General features: G+C 37.4%; 1 protein-coding gene across 2 annotated transcripts; it reads left to right on the forward strand.

Moving 5' to 3' along the window:
• The first annotated feature begins 7497 nt into the window (after positions 1–7497).
• LOC122094300 (phytosulfokine receptor 2) lies at positions 7498–11555 on the forward strand. Of its 2 annotated transcripts, none has more exons than XM_042665063.1 (2): positions 7498–7939; positions 8131–11555. In XM_042665063.1, the coding sequence occupies exon 2, from the start codon at positions 8209–8211 to the stop codon at positions 11344–11346; it is 3138 nt and encodes a 1045-aa protein (XP_042520997.1). In that variant the 5' UTR covers positions 7498–7939; positions 8131–8208; the 3' UTR covers positions 11347–11555. The 2 variants fall into 2 exon arrangements, with proteins under 2 accessions (XP_042520997.1, XP_042520996.1); XM_042665062.1 differs by having other exon boundaries at positions 7498–7681; positions 7795–11555.
• Positions 11556–15077: the final 3522 nt, after the last annotated feature.

Raw genomic sequence — 15077 nt, forward strand, 5'->3', positions numbered from 1 at the left:
TTTTTGGTTTCGTTTTTTTGAAAACTACACGTTTAATACTCGTACCGTTCGTTTCCGTCCGTTTGACGTTTCCTGTTTTTTTGACCCTTTTTTTGACCGTACCGTTCATCGTTTTTATCCGTTTAAAACACGTACCGTACGTCTCTGTTTTTTTGCCGTTCCCGTTTTAACTAACAATGTGTCTGACCACTTGAGTGGTGATTGGAATTAGAGATGTCAAAAAAGCCCAGACAGCTCGAACCCGCCCTAGCACTCCATAAGCTGGGTCAGGGCTTAGGTTAAGTGTTTCAGTCTTAGGGCAGGCTTGGGCTGAAATTTTCAGGCCCAATGAAGGGCCGGGCTGGGCTTGGGTAGAGCTTGGGTTGGGCCCAGCCCAGCCCAACCTGACCCTATATATAATACAAATAAATATGTTATAAGATTACATTAACATATAAAATTTATATTTTTGAAATGTCTTTATTCACTATCAACACCTTTTTGAGATTTAGTGGATTAATGGTCTCTCTCCCATCCAAACAATATACAAGGGCTGCCATGGTCAATTAGGGCCAAACCTGCCCCAGCCTGGCCCAATCAGGATCAATAAGGGTCGGGCTGGGCTGGGTTGGGTGGAGGCCAATAGGGCCAGGCCTGGGTTGAGATATACCTAGGATTGGGTTGGGCCTGGACTAAGTTCAGAGACCTTAGTGTTAAGTTGGGGTTTTAAGAAATCCGACCCAACCCAGCCTATTGACACCTCTAATTGAAACATTCAGGCTGCCAACCAAGTTTTTAAAATTTAGAATTGGTCTTAACTAATACTGATCTCGATCAATATTGGATCATTTGAGATGGGATGAATTTACCTTTATTTAAAAATAAAATAAATAAAAAATCAGTTTTTTAATCCTTTTACCCTTAGATGTATTGGTTTCAATCGCAAGGTGTCAAAACTATCTTGAACAGATGAAACCAATCAAAATCAAAACGAACTGAAATCAATTTGAGCTTTATTGGATCATGTTATGAGCTGAGTTTTTATGAGACAAAAACCGAGCTGGACAGCATAGAAATTCAAAAAATCGAATCAAAACCAATATAACTCGATAAAAAACCGATATCAACCTGTAATTCATAACAAATGACACATTGTTTTTCATATTTTTGAATAAATTTACATGATAATTCGAAATCGAACCAAGATCAAACCAATAAAAGAAATTGACAATAAACTGAAACTGAACCGAAACCACCTGGATTACCCACACCACAAACATAATCCCATCTAGAATGAGAAATAGATCTCTGAAATGACTTTGATAAGATCGTAAGGATCACTAAAGATTTCTTTAAAGGGACTGATTAGATTAAATTAAACACATAATTATCCAAAACCATGTTATGCTAGACACGTGGTCCACATTGTAGGCTAATCTTAACCAAACAGATCACACCAAACCAGACTAGGACAGGTCAATACCTGCTATGGGCCAAACTTTGAAAAACCTTCTTTTTTTAGTTGAAAAAGCCATTCCCTTTTCCCTTTATTCTATTTGAAATTGTCTATAGCATGAAAGAATCTCAATGGGTATGCATGAGTTTTCTTCCCTCCTATGAAAATTAGGAACCCCTTTTACCCCAACAGTCCAACAAATTATTTAAACCTTCATTATTTAACTAGAGAGAGAGAGAGAGAGAGAGAGAGAGAGAGAGTTTTGGAAGAACTGGCAAGGCCATTGAAGTTGCTGTCAACTTTGCATTGAAAACCATTCAACTAATAGAAGAAATGGTCCCAAAACTTGGTTGCACCCACAGAAGAGTGAATGATCACAACATGTGGTAGTGGGCTATGGTTGTAGTGGGCTTACTTTACAAAACACTAATGGCTATGCAACCATATCCACAGCCCAAAAGCAGAAACTTAACCAAGTAGTTTTCATTCCTTACTCTTTGACTTTAGGGTATTGATAATTGTTATGCCCTCCTTTGCTGGATGAGACTAATAAAGAGAATTCTTTATTTAAAAAAATAAAAATAATTATAGCTAACTGGTGTCAAAGAAAACTACAATTATGATCATGTATGAATTTCAATTATACACTTATTCTTTCTGCCAAAGAAAAAGTTATCCACTAATCCCATCAAACATTGTCTCTTTTTGGGTGGATTTGTGTGTGTGTGAGAGAGAGAGAGAGGGGGGGGGGTTTGGGTAAGTGGTTAGGTTGTGGTTAACACTCTTGCAAGGTTTCAACAAGGGCATATGTAAACTCAATTTATATTTTGAAAAAAAAAAAAAAAAAAAATCAAGTTGACAACTCCGCACATAGTACGTAGATTTCATATTCGACTGTAGAGTTCAAGAAAACTTTTACCTTTTCTTCAAATAGTAAAGCGTTATACTTCCCTCAAATAGTGCCACCTAGAAAGACCCTTTCATTCATATATGAGTGTTTTTTCAATGTTTTCTATGGATGAGTGGTTCAGATCAAGGTCTTAAAAATAGAATTCAATAGGTATATCATCCGGTTCAAATCAAAATCCAAGCCCGACCAAGTGTTGAAACCGATTTTACATATTGATTGATTTCTGGGTGATTTGAATCAAAATCGATTCAGAATCAATGAAGAATCGAATTGAACCACCGAATTGCCTAGTAACTGGTCCAAAGAATTCTTCTCAATCCTATTCAGTTATTATGACTAAAAATTATTGACTTAAGTTGACAAAAAGGCCCTTTATTCGACAACAACATTCCACCATGCTTTAGATTTGCATGGTGGACAGCAGACTCAGCAATTTTTTTTTATTTATTTTATTTTTAAGTTTTAGAAAACAGACTCAGTATTCGTTTTAAAACTCGGGATCAATCTCAATTGATATCGATACGAATCAGGTTTTGATAAGGATTGGATTGATTTATCTTTATTTTTTATTTTTTATTTTTAGACTATTTTTCCTTTATACCTTATCAGTTGATCGGTATTGAGGGTTGATCTTGAATGATATACAAGAGATCTTGACCAATCCAATCGGATTTTTAAAACCATGTTCAGTAGAAAATTACATCTTGGTATATATATATATATATATATATATGATTGATATGTATCGGATACTTTTACAAAATATATATATATATATTGGACACCGATATGAAGCAGATAGGCCGGTACCAGTTTCTTTTAGTTGAATAGGCCGGTACATTTCAATAATGATTCTTTACCAAGAAATAACCATTTGATCTAGAATCAGATATTATTTGATATTAACCACCAAGCAATTGCTTACGAGTATAGATTAATATCAAATAATTACTTAAGACTTCCTTACGCACTTTTTTACTAGAGTAAATTTATATTTTTTGGTAGCGTTCGAGAGTAGATTTATGAGATGCCACATTTTCTATGAGATTTATGAGATTCCACATTTTCTATGAAATTGTTTCGGAATCATATTACAATTTAATAAAGGATTTGATGGTTTTGATTTCATTAAATGAAACCATTTCATAATTATATAAAACAAAACCTGCCAGTCTGGCATAGGAAACACCCAAATTGTGCAAGACTCAAAAAGATTATACTCCTCCCTACCCCATGCGGCGGAGTTCTATCCTCCAACCATTTAATAATGGGTTCGAAGGTTTTGATTTCATTAAAAGAAACCATTTCAGAATTATATAAAAGAAACCTTGCCACCAGTTTGGCATGGGAAACACCTAGATTGTGCAAGGTGAAAAAAGATCGTGTTCCTCCCAGCCTTATGCAGTAAAGTTTTATCCCCCAACCATTTAATAAAGGATTCAACGGTTTTTACTTCATTAAATGAAATCATTTCAGAATTATATAAAAAGAACCCTACAAGTCTGACATAGGAAACACCCAGATTATGTAGGGCATGAAAAGCGTGTTACCCACTGCCCCATGCAGCAAATTTTTATTCGCCAAACCGTTTAATAAACGGTCGATGGTTTTGATTACTTTCATTAAATGCAACTATTTAAGAAATATATAACAAGAACACTGCCATTCTAGCATAGGAAATGCCCAGATTGTGCAGGGCGTGAAAAAACCGTGTTGGCCCATGCCCCATGCAACAGGGTTCTGATAGGATTCTATTTCACTAAATGAAATCATTTCAGAAATATATATATAAAAAAAAAAACTTTGCCAGTCTGACATACAAAAACGCCCAGATTGTGTAGGGCTTGAAAAAAACTGTGTTGGCCCCTATTCCATATGGCAGAGTTCTGAAGGATTTTTATTTCATTAAATGGAACCCTTTTAGAAATATATAAAATGAACCATGCCAGTCTGGTGTAGGAAACGCCCAAATTGTGCAGGGCGTGGAAAATTGTATTGGCCCCTGCCCTATGCGGCAGAATTTTGATGGTTTTTTTTTATTTTTTAAATGAAACTGTTTCAAAAATATATAAAAATAACCCTGCCAGTCTGGTGTAGGAAATGCCCAGATTGTGCAGGGCGCGGAAAATTGTATTGGCCCCTGCCTTATGCGGCAGAATTTTGATGGTTTTTTTTATTTCTTAAATGAAACTGTTTCAAAAATATATAAAAACAACTCTGCCAGTCTAGCATAGGAAACACCCACATTGTGCAGGGCATGAAAAATATGTTGGCCCCTGTCGCATGCTGCAGAGTTTTATCTCCCAAAATTTAATAAAGGTTTTGATAGTTTTCATTTCATTGAAACCGTTTTATAATTATATAAAAAAACCTCGCCAATCTGGCATAAGAAACACGCAGATTGTGCAAGGCGTGAAGAGTTCGTGTTGCCCCTGCCTCATGCGGCAGAGTTCTGATGGTTTTGATTTCATTAAATGAAACTGTTTTAGAAATATATAAAAATAACCTTGCCAGATTGGCATAGGAAACACCTAGATTGTGTAGGGCGCAAAGAAATCGTGTTGGCCCCTGCTCCATATGGTAGAGTTCTGACGGTTTTTTTAATTTATTTTATTAAATGAAACTATTTCCAGTCTGGGATAGGAAACGTCCAAATTGTGCAAGGTGTGAAAAAACCGTGTTGGCCCCTGCTTCATGCGGCAATGTTCTAATAGTTTTTTTATTTCATAAGTGAAATCATATTAGAAATATATAAAAAGAACCCTGCTAGTCTGGCATAGGAAATGCCCAGATTGTGTAGGGCACAGAAAAACGTATTGGCTCTACCCTATATAGTAGAGTTCTGACCGTTTTTTTATTTCTTAAATGAAACTGTTTCAAAAATATATAAAAATAACCTTGCCAGTCTGGCATAAGAAACGCCCAGATTGTGCATGGCGTGAAAAAAACGTGTTGGCCCTATCGCATGCGGCAGAGTTCTATCGTCCAAATTTAATAAAGGGTTCGACGGTTTTGTTTTCATTGAAACCGTTTTAGAATTATATAAAAGAACCTCGCCAATTTGGCATAGGAATCACCTAGATAGTGCAAGGCGTGAAAAGTTCGTGTTACCCCTGCCCCATGCAGCTGAGTTCTGATGGTTTTGATTTCATTAAATGAAACCGTTTCATAAATATATAAAAAGAACCCTGCCAGTTTGGCATAGGAAACACCCAGATTGTGCAAGGCGCAAAAAAATCGTGTTTGTCCCTACCCTATGCGGTAGAGTTTTGATGAGTTTTTTTCCTTTTTTTCATTGAATGAAACTGTTTCAAAAATATTTATAAAAAGAACCCTGACAATCTGGCATAGGAAACGTCCAGATTGTGCAGGGAGTGAAAAAACCGTGTTGGCCCCTACCCCACGCGGCAGAGTTCTTATAATTTTTTATTCCATTAAGTAAAATTGTTTTAGAAACATATAAAAAGAACCCTACTAGTCTCGCATAGGAAACGTCTAGATTGTGCAAGGCATGACAAAACGTGTTTCCTCTGCCCCATGTGGGAGAGTTCTGATGATTTTTTATTTCATTAAAAGAAACCGTTTTATATAAAAAGAACCCTGCTAGTCTGGCATAGGAAACGCCCAGATTGTGCAGTGCGTGAAAAAACCGTGTTGGCCCTTGTTGCAGGCGGCAGAGTTCTATTGCCCAAAATTTAATAAAGGGTTTGACGATTTTGATTTCATTGAAACTGTTTTAGAATTATATAAATCTCGCCAATCTGGCATAGGAAACACCAAGATTGTGCAGGGCATAAAAATATCGTGTTGCCCTCTGCCACATGCGATAGAATTCTGACGGTTTTGATTTCATTAAATGAAACTGTTTTAGAAATATATAAAAAGAACCCTACGAGTTTGGCATAGAAAACGCCCAGATTGTGCAGGACACGAAAAAACCGTGTTTGCCCCTATGCCATGCAGCAGATTTCTATCTCCCAACCATTTAATGAAAGGTTCGATGAATTTGATTTCATTAAATGAAACTATTTAAGAATCATATAACCATTTATTAAAGGGTTCGTTGGTTTTGAGTTGAGTAAATGAAACTCTTTTAGAATCATATAACCGTTTAATAAAGGGTTCAATTTTGGTTTCATTAAATTATTATTTGATTTAGTTTCACCTTTGATGACATCGGAAATCGGAAAATCATATTATTTAACTAAAGTCGCATTATTTAACACAATCACAACTAGGGATGTTAAAATATAGTCCGAACCAATAAATCCAATCAAAAACAACATAAAAAAATTAGATCAAATCATATCGTTCTTTACCGAACTAATTTATGAATGTAAGATTTTATTATGATTAAGCCTAAAATAACCCGATCTATTTCAATACTAACCTATTACCAAAAAATCAAAATAAGCCAAAACCAGACCAAATTTTTAACTGAAATCGATCTCTTTTTTTTTTTAACTGAAATCGATCAAAACCCAATTTTTCTTAACAATTTGACTTTCATCTCACCCATTTTCAAACCAAAACTGATCTGATGTGACTCTTTGACACCCCCTACTTAGGAGTTAGGAATCTTTGGTAACTGGAAGAATGACGTGGCACAGCAAAAGCAAAAGCAAAATGGAGAAGTGGGTTAGCAAATTACACACACACAGCGCAGTGCGCACTCTTCAAGTCTTTTTCTTTGGGGTAAGTGAACTCTTTCCAGTCTTTGACTTCACACGTAAGAAAGCAAGCAAGCAATCAAAGTTCAGTAGTTCACCCACTTTCTGCGGTGGTCACGTAACCACCACACCCCCGTGACGTCCGCCGACCGTCGCTTGATCCAACGGTTCAAACCCAGCCCCTGTCAAATCTTGACCGTCAGATTCAGATTCAAATCCCATCTCCTTTGACCTTTTGTCTTCACTCCTCACTCTTTAAGTCTTCACCTTCCTTGTTCATCTTGGATTTGTGTACCTCTTACTTTAAGCAGTTATTATATTCACATTGAAATCACTGTACAGTGTACACTGCACCCACCAGCCATGGCCAGATCATCTCGAGTCTTGACCCACTAATTTTAGAGAGAGAAAGAGAGTTATGGGTCCTTGTAGACAAAGACAAAGACAAAGACAAAGACAAATATGGCCATTGGTAGGCGACGAGGAGGAATCAGTAATCGTCAAAGGTCAGCTCCTCTGTCATCTGTTTCAACTCACTAAAGCAGTATTTTAATAGGGGGAAAGGCCCCAAATGGGCAGAAACAAAGACTTTCCTTTTTCTATAATGTATATTCATGGTGTTGCGCTTGCGCCTGACCTTGGTCTTTGAATTGAAATCAATTAGATGTCAGTTTCCTTCTTCCTTTGGATTCTGCTGTCCCTTTCTTGAAAAATTAAAAAAATAATAATAATAATAATGGAAAGAAAATGGAGGTCTGATTTTGTAGACTTGATTGCAGGAAAATAGACGTTTGATGCTGTGTTCAAGGGGGACTATTCCTTCATTTGCAAGTGATGGTAGGGACGAGGGAAGATTTTTGGAGGATGGACGGGTTCTTGAGGTGCTTTGGGATGCGGGTTTGAAGAAGTTTCTTTCATTCCCATGTGGGTTTCTTCAATCTTTGTGTAGTCTCTAGCCTACTAGGACAATATTAGATTGAATAGCGCATATGGGTTTGTTGGTTTCTTGTCTAGGGATTTGATTTGAATCTTTGAGTTCTGCTACTCTGAGAAAGTGTGGATCTCTCTTGCTTTAGGGTCCTGAAGTTTCTCCATTTGGGGTTCTTTCTTTACAGGAGAAGTGCGTAACTGCGTGAAGAAACATCTACAGTAAGGTTAGGGAGAGTTTATGGGGTGGTGATCTAGTTTCTGAAATGCTGGACTCTGTTTCAATGGTTTCCCTCAACTGGGTTTTCGTGGTTTGTTTTGTGTGTTCATTTCTGGGCCCTGGAGCACTAAGCCAGACCTGCGATCCAAACGACTTGCAGGTTCTGAAGAAATTCGTTGGGAACCTCACAGATGGGTCTATTATCTCTGCATGGTCTGATCAATCGGTTTGCTGTCAATGGGATGGGGTTTTCTGTGAAAGAGGGAGAGTTACTAAGCTGATTCTTCCAAAGAGAGGTCTGACAGGGACGGTATCAGGTTCCTTGGGTCGCCTGGATAAGCTGAAATCCCTCGATCTTTCCTTCAATTTTCTTCATGGTAGTATACCAGTAGACCTATCATGGAACTTGCAGCAGCTTCAGGTTCTTGATTTTAGCTACAACAAGCTATCAGGCCCTATTGTGGAAGCACTTGGTGGGTTGAAATCAATTCGATCAGTCAATCTATCTAGCAATTCCTTCAATGGGAGTTTGATCGAAATTGGAGGCTTTCCAAATCTTGCAGTCCTCAATATAAGCAACAACTCCTTTGCTGGCCCTATCGTTACTAAACTATGCAGTTCCTCCAATGCTGTTCGGGTTCTTGATTTGTCTATGAATCAATTCTCAGGTCCCCTCTTGATGAATGGCTCAGACAATTGCAGTGCGTCTCTCCAACAGTTTCATGTTGATTTCAATTCACTTTCAGGTCATCTGCCAGAAACTCTGTTTTGGTTGTCTTCTTTGGAGCAGCTTTCAATGGCAGCCAACAATTTCTCTGGTCAGTTGAGCAAGAGCATCAGTAAGCTTTCCAATCTTAAAACTTTAGCTATTTTCGGAAACCGATTTTCGGGTCCACTTCCAAATGTTTTTGGGAATCTCACGAAACTAGAACTGTTAGTTGCGCACTCCAATTCCTTCTCTGGGTCATTGCCTTCTACTCTAGAACTCTGTTCCAAGCTTCAGGTGCTTGATCTCAGGAACAATTCTCTTACGGGGCCTATTGATATTGATTTCACTGGAATGCCCCATCTCAGTTTACTTGATCTTGCTACCAATCATCTCATTGGTACACTTCCTGCTACCCTTTCCAGATGTTTGGAGCTGAGAACCTTGAGTCTTGCGAAAAATAGCCTCTCTGGCCAGGTCCCTATTGATTTTGCAAAGCTTGGATCTCTTTCCTTTCTTTCTTTGTCAAACAACAGCTTTGAGAACTTAGCTGGAGCATTAAATGTACTTCAGCAGTGCAGAAATCTCAGTACTCTCATAATCACCAAGAATTTCCATGCAGAAGAAATTCCAAGCAATATCAGTGGGTTTGAGAATTTGATGGTATTTGCTGCTGGAAACTGTGCTCTTAGAGGCCAAATCCCCATGTGGTTACTGAATTGCAGGAAATTACAGGTCCTGGACTTGTCATGGAATCTATTGAGTGGTGGCATCCCTCCCTGGATTGGCCAGATGGAGAATTTGTTTTATTTAGACATCTCCAATAATTCTCTCACAGGAGAAATCCCAAGAAGTTTGACAGAACTCAAGAGCCTTATTTTCTCAAACAGCAGTGGTCCACATCTTAACATCTGTGCTGCTGGCATCCCACTATATGTAAAACATAACCAGAGTGCCAGTGGTCTGCAGTATAATCAGCCCTCTAGTATCCCTCCATCATTATTTTTGAGCAATAATAGAATTAACGGGACAATATGGCCTGAGATTGGACGGTTGAAGCAACTACATGTCTTAGATTTGAGCGGGAATAGTATAACTGGGATCATCCCAGGCACCATTTCTGACATGCAAAACTTGGAGGTCTTGGATCTGTCTTTCAATGATCTGTACGGGGTGATTCCCACATCATTTAACAAGCTCACATTCTTGTCAAAGTTCAGTGTGGCAAATAATCACTTGCGAGGACCCATTCCAACCGGTGGGCAATTTCTCAGCTTCCCCAGCTCGAGTTTTGAAGGCAATCCAGGATTGTGTGGCCTACTAATTCCTGCCTGTGGTGCTAATGTAACGGGTCTGAAGCCTGAAACCCCAGCTAGACCAAACAGTAAGATTGGCCGAAGCAGTATACTTGGAATGACAATCAGTATTGGGGTTGGGATTGCGTTACTTTTAGCCGCTGTCCTGTTTAACATGTCAAAGAAGGATGTTGATGATCCAATTGATGATGTGGAGGATGAAATGAGCAGACCACATAGGTTATCAGAGGCAGTTGGGTCTTCAAAGTTGGTGCTTTTGTTCCAAAATTCAGATAACAAGGAGCTAACCATTGGTGACCTGCTGAAATCTACAAACAATTTTGACCAAGCAAACATAATTGGTTGTGGAGGTTTTGGTCTAGTGTACAAAGCCAACCTTCCCAATGGAACAAAAGCTGCAATCAAGAGGCTCTCTGAGGACTGTGGACAGATGGAACGTGAATTCAGGGCTGAAGTGGAAGCCCTTTCAAGAGCTCAGCACAAGAACCTTGTCCCTCTACAGGGTTATTGCAGGCATGGTAATGGCAGGTTATTGATTTACTCCTACATGGAGAATGGAAGCTTGGATTATTGGCTGCATGAGAGGGTTGATGGAAGGTCAGAGCTTAGATGGGATGCTAGGCTTAAAATTGCTCAAGGAACTGCCCAGGGATTGGCTTACTTGCACAAGGTCTGCGAACCAAATATTGTACATCGGGACATAAAATCTAGCAACATACTCCTGGATGGAAATTTTGAAGCTCATCTGGCTGATTTTGGTCTGTCGAGGTTAATTAATCCATATGATACTCATGTAACAACGGATCTGGTTGGGACCTTGGGATATATTCCTCCTGAATATAGTCAGACATTGACAGCAACATTCAAAGGTGATGTTTACAGCTTTGGGGTAGTTCTTCTGGAGCTTCTTACTGGTAGGAGGCCTGTGGATGTTTGTAAAGCGAAGGGCTGCAGAGACTTGGTGTCGTGGGTGCTTCAAATGAAATCTGAGAAGAAGGAAGAACAAACAATTGATCCATCAGTCTGGAGCAAGGCCAGGGAGAAACAGCTCCTTGAGGTACTTGAAATTGCATGTAAGTGCATAGACCAAGACCCAAGGAGCAGACCCTCCATTGAACAAGTTGTTTCATCACTTAATGCTGTTGCTTTTGATGGTGCCTAATTCAGCTTGTTTAGATGTTTTTTGTTTCATACAAATTTAATTCCTGTCAGGAATTGCTCGGGATGGGCTGTTGGTAATATCTCAAATGAAACAGAAGAAAGATTGTAAAAGAGAAACATGATTTATACTATTATATATGTATCACTGCGGCAGATCTCACACCTGTGTGTTGGGTGTTAGATTCTTGAGATAAATGAAATCATAGACAAGTAACTTGATTTTCCATAATTACCCATGTATATAAGTTTGATCTTGTTTACTAGGCCATTTTTTTGGTCCTGGTTTACTGGTCACCTGATGTACAAATTAATAAGCCATGCCAGCAGGGAAAAAAAAGGCTTTTGAAGATTGACTGTAACATCTAAGTCAGGATGGATATGGTTATTGTCCTGTTGTCTTTGTCTTATTTAAATTTGTTTGGTTAGATTAGGACTCTTCATTAGCTGGTTAATTGGAAGAGTTAGTCAGTCTATGTTTTATTTCTTTCCTTTTTTGGGCCAGGATTGACTTTAGGGAAGGTAGTCCTTCAGACTACACTGCTTGGTTAAATTTATTAGATCGCTTTATGGCTATCTTCACTTGTGAATGTGACTCTGCCATGAAAATTTGTTGCAGCAATTGGCATGCATGGCTCACCTATAAAGACATTTCTTGAGATTGATTACAGGTTTTCTGTAACAAGTATTTTTCTTTGTTGTGTTGACAATGGAGACATTTTTGCGAATACATCCACTCAAAAGATTCTGGATTCTATGTAATGGGTTCAACCATATCCTGTGTGACGAGGAAATTTCATATTCTTCTGTGCAAGCCACGTATCAATGTTTATGTTCGTCTTTCGTTTTTTTTGGTAAAACAATGTTTATGTTTGTCACTATTAATTCTGTTTTCTATTTGAGCATACAGATTTTCAGAGCAGGTGCTATGTTGGATACCATTTTTTGTCAGATTCCAAAATCCATATCTGTATTCTTGTTACCTAGCCCCTATCATTTTGCTTGGGTGCTTGAATTTCATGGTTGATGGTGATTCCACTAATCCCTCAAACTCTTTGAAGCTCTCAAACTTAACTGGTCCACGACACCGATGGTCATTTCCACATTTCCCTTCAGTCTTACCAGAAGAGGTTAGTCTACTTTGTTCCATTTTTTGCAATAGGAATGCGGTTAACCAGCTATGAGTCTTCTGTTTTGAATACATTAGAGCACAATAAAGAAATGTCAAATTGGTTGGAATACAAAAGTTGCTCTGAACTGATTAACTATATGATCATTAAGCCTCTCCCTTTCAAAATCAATCATAATTGTTAAAATAGAACAGTTTGAAAGCAGATATGATTGGGAGGCTGGGTTACAATGTCAATCAGCTTTCTGCTGCAAACCTGACTTTGGGAAAGTGATCAGTATGAAAAACTTTGCTGACTTTATGGGTATAATAATATCAAGAAGGAAAGTAATGAATGAATGAGGCTATGGAATCCTATTTTTAGATAAGTTAGATTAAGTCTTTGTTAGTGTGTTAAAGGCAGAACTGAAACTGGATTCACAGCTGTGTATCATAGAAAGGATGTGTCCTTTTCATTTTCTTTTATGACATCTTGTCTTGGAGAAGTTTGCCACTGAAACCTGCTGCAAATAAAAGAAGATGGTGAGTGTTTCATATTGCATTTACATGAACCAGATTGAGGAATCCTCATTTCAAATGGAGCCATACAAGCCCACAATATAAGTCTCAATTTTGTTGTCCTCCACCAACCTGAAAGCTAAAGAGAATAAACTCATAAGGCCATTTTCTTGTGTTAGATCGAAAGGGACCCAGTGGGGGAATTTTATTTTATTTATTATTATTATTATTTTTTTTTTCAGAATTTAGTGACGAAATTTGGGTCGAGATAAGCTCTAGGAATCATGAAAATCTTCGAGAATTTGGCCACCAGTGAGATGCACAGCTAATTTTGCTCTGCCTTTGCTGATGTACAGTTTGTGTTACCCACCCTGTTTATAGTTTGTGTAATATACATGTTGGGTTGATGGGCTTCTGATTCCTTGAACTCTGTCAAATACAACCCAACATGTGAAGTTTAAACCCTGGGGTAGCTTAGTTGGCAAAGACCAATTCCTCACAATAAAGGGGTCAAGAGGTCAAGAAGTCGCCAACCTAGTAAAAAAAAAAAAAAAAAAAAAAAAAAAAAAAATGAAAAAAAAAGTTTAATAGCAAGAAGTGGATCAATATGATCAAGGATTTTTAGATCAATCCCATTGCTAATCCACTCAATTAGGGTATGATGCCTTGCAAAAATTGAAACCGACTTGTCTTCTATAACCATACATATTTTAAAATAAGGGGAGCAGTATTTTTAGGCAGGTAAGTCTATAAAGCGTCTTTTAGGTTGGCTTTAGTTTTATTATATGGTTAGTCATCATGATTGTGATTTTGTAGATTGGTGAACCTCAGAGTCTTTTGCTTATAGATCAAGTTTCAATTCAATTGGAGTTAGTCAAGTGGCAAAATCAAATAATATAAAAATTATGGACTATATAATGGGGTGCGGATAAAAAATGGATGGTCGACAAATACATGAATGTAAAGGCTAACATTCTTAGAACTCTAGAGATTTACATGGCAGAATTATGCGTCATGTTTAGAAAACCCTGTAATGTTTTCATCATGTATGAATGTCATGTTTAGAAAACCCTATAATGTTTTCATCATGTATGAACTAACATTTAGTCATTGTATGAGTTCGGATTAACAGATGGGAGCTAATTTAAACTCTGTAATGTGTTCAACATGTATGAGCTAAAATTCAGTCATTGTACTGGTTTGGATAGTGGATGTGTGTTGATTGACAGACTTGATTGAATTGAAACCAACTTGTCTTCTACAGTCATACATATTTTAAAATAAGGGGAGTAGTATTTTTAGGCAGGTAAGTCTATAAAGTGTCTTTTAGGTAGGCTTTAGTTTTATTATATGATTAGTCAGCATGACTATGATTTTGTAGATAGGTGAACCTCAGAGTCCTTTGCTTATAGATCAAGTTTCAATTCAATTAGAGTTAATCAAGTGGCAAAATCAAAAAATATAAAAATTATGGACTATATAATGGGGTACGAATAAAAAATGGACGGTTGACAAATACATGAATATAAAGGCTAACATTCTTAGAACTCTAGAGATTTGCATGGTAAAAATATGCATCATGTTTAGAAAACCCTGTAATGTTTTCATATGTATAAGTTAACATTTAGTCATTGTATGAGTTTGGATTAACAGATGGGTGCTAATTTAAACCCTATAATGTGTTCAACATGTATGAGCTAAAATTCAGCCATTGTACTGATTTGGATAGTGGATGTGTGTTGATTGACAGACTTGATTGAATGAAGATCAATTGGAAAAGATCTCAATAATATGGATTAATGAGCTTTAGTTAAACTATCTTAAAGTGTAAAATGTAGAGTGAGGCTATTAGTGATTATGGTTTATTATGGAAGATATCTAATTACTCTTTTAATCCATGTTCCCCATCTATATAAGGATAGCCATGCCCATTAATAACGACCATCGACAACTTGTGTAGAGAAGGGAGCAGACAAGATTGATAACAAACGATAAGATTATTAAAAGAGTTCTTCAACAACCGATATGGATTTAGGTATGGTTCATATTCAATTCACGTATTATCATAATTTATGTTGTTTAATCCGACATATTGATACTGTATAAAT

This window comes from Macadamia integrifolia, chromosome 11, assembly GCF_013358625.1.
Source record: "Macadamia integrifolia cultivar HAES 741 chromosome 11, SCU_Mint_v3, whole genome shotgun sequence".
NCBI lineage: Eukaryota > Viridiplantae > Streptophyta > Magnoliopsida > Proteales > Proteaceae > Macadamia > Macadamia integrifolia.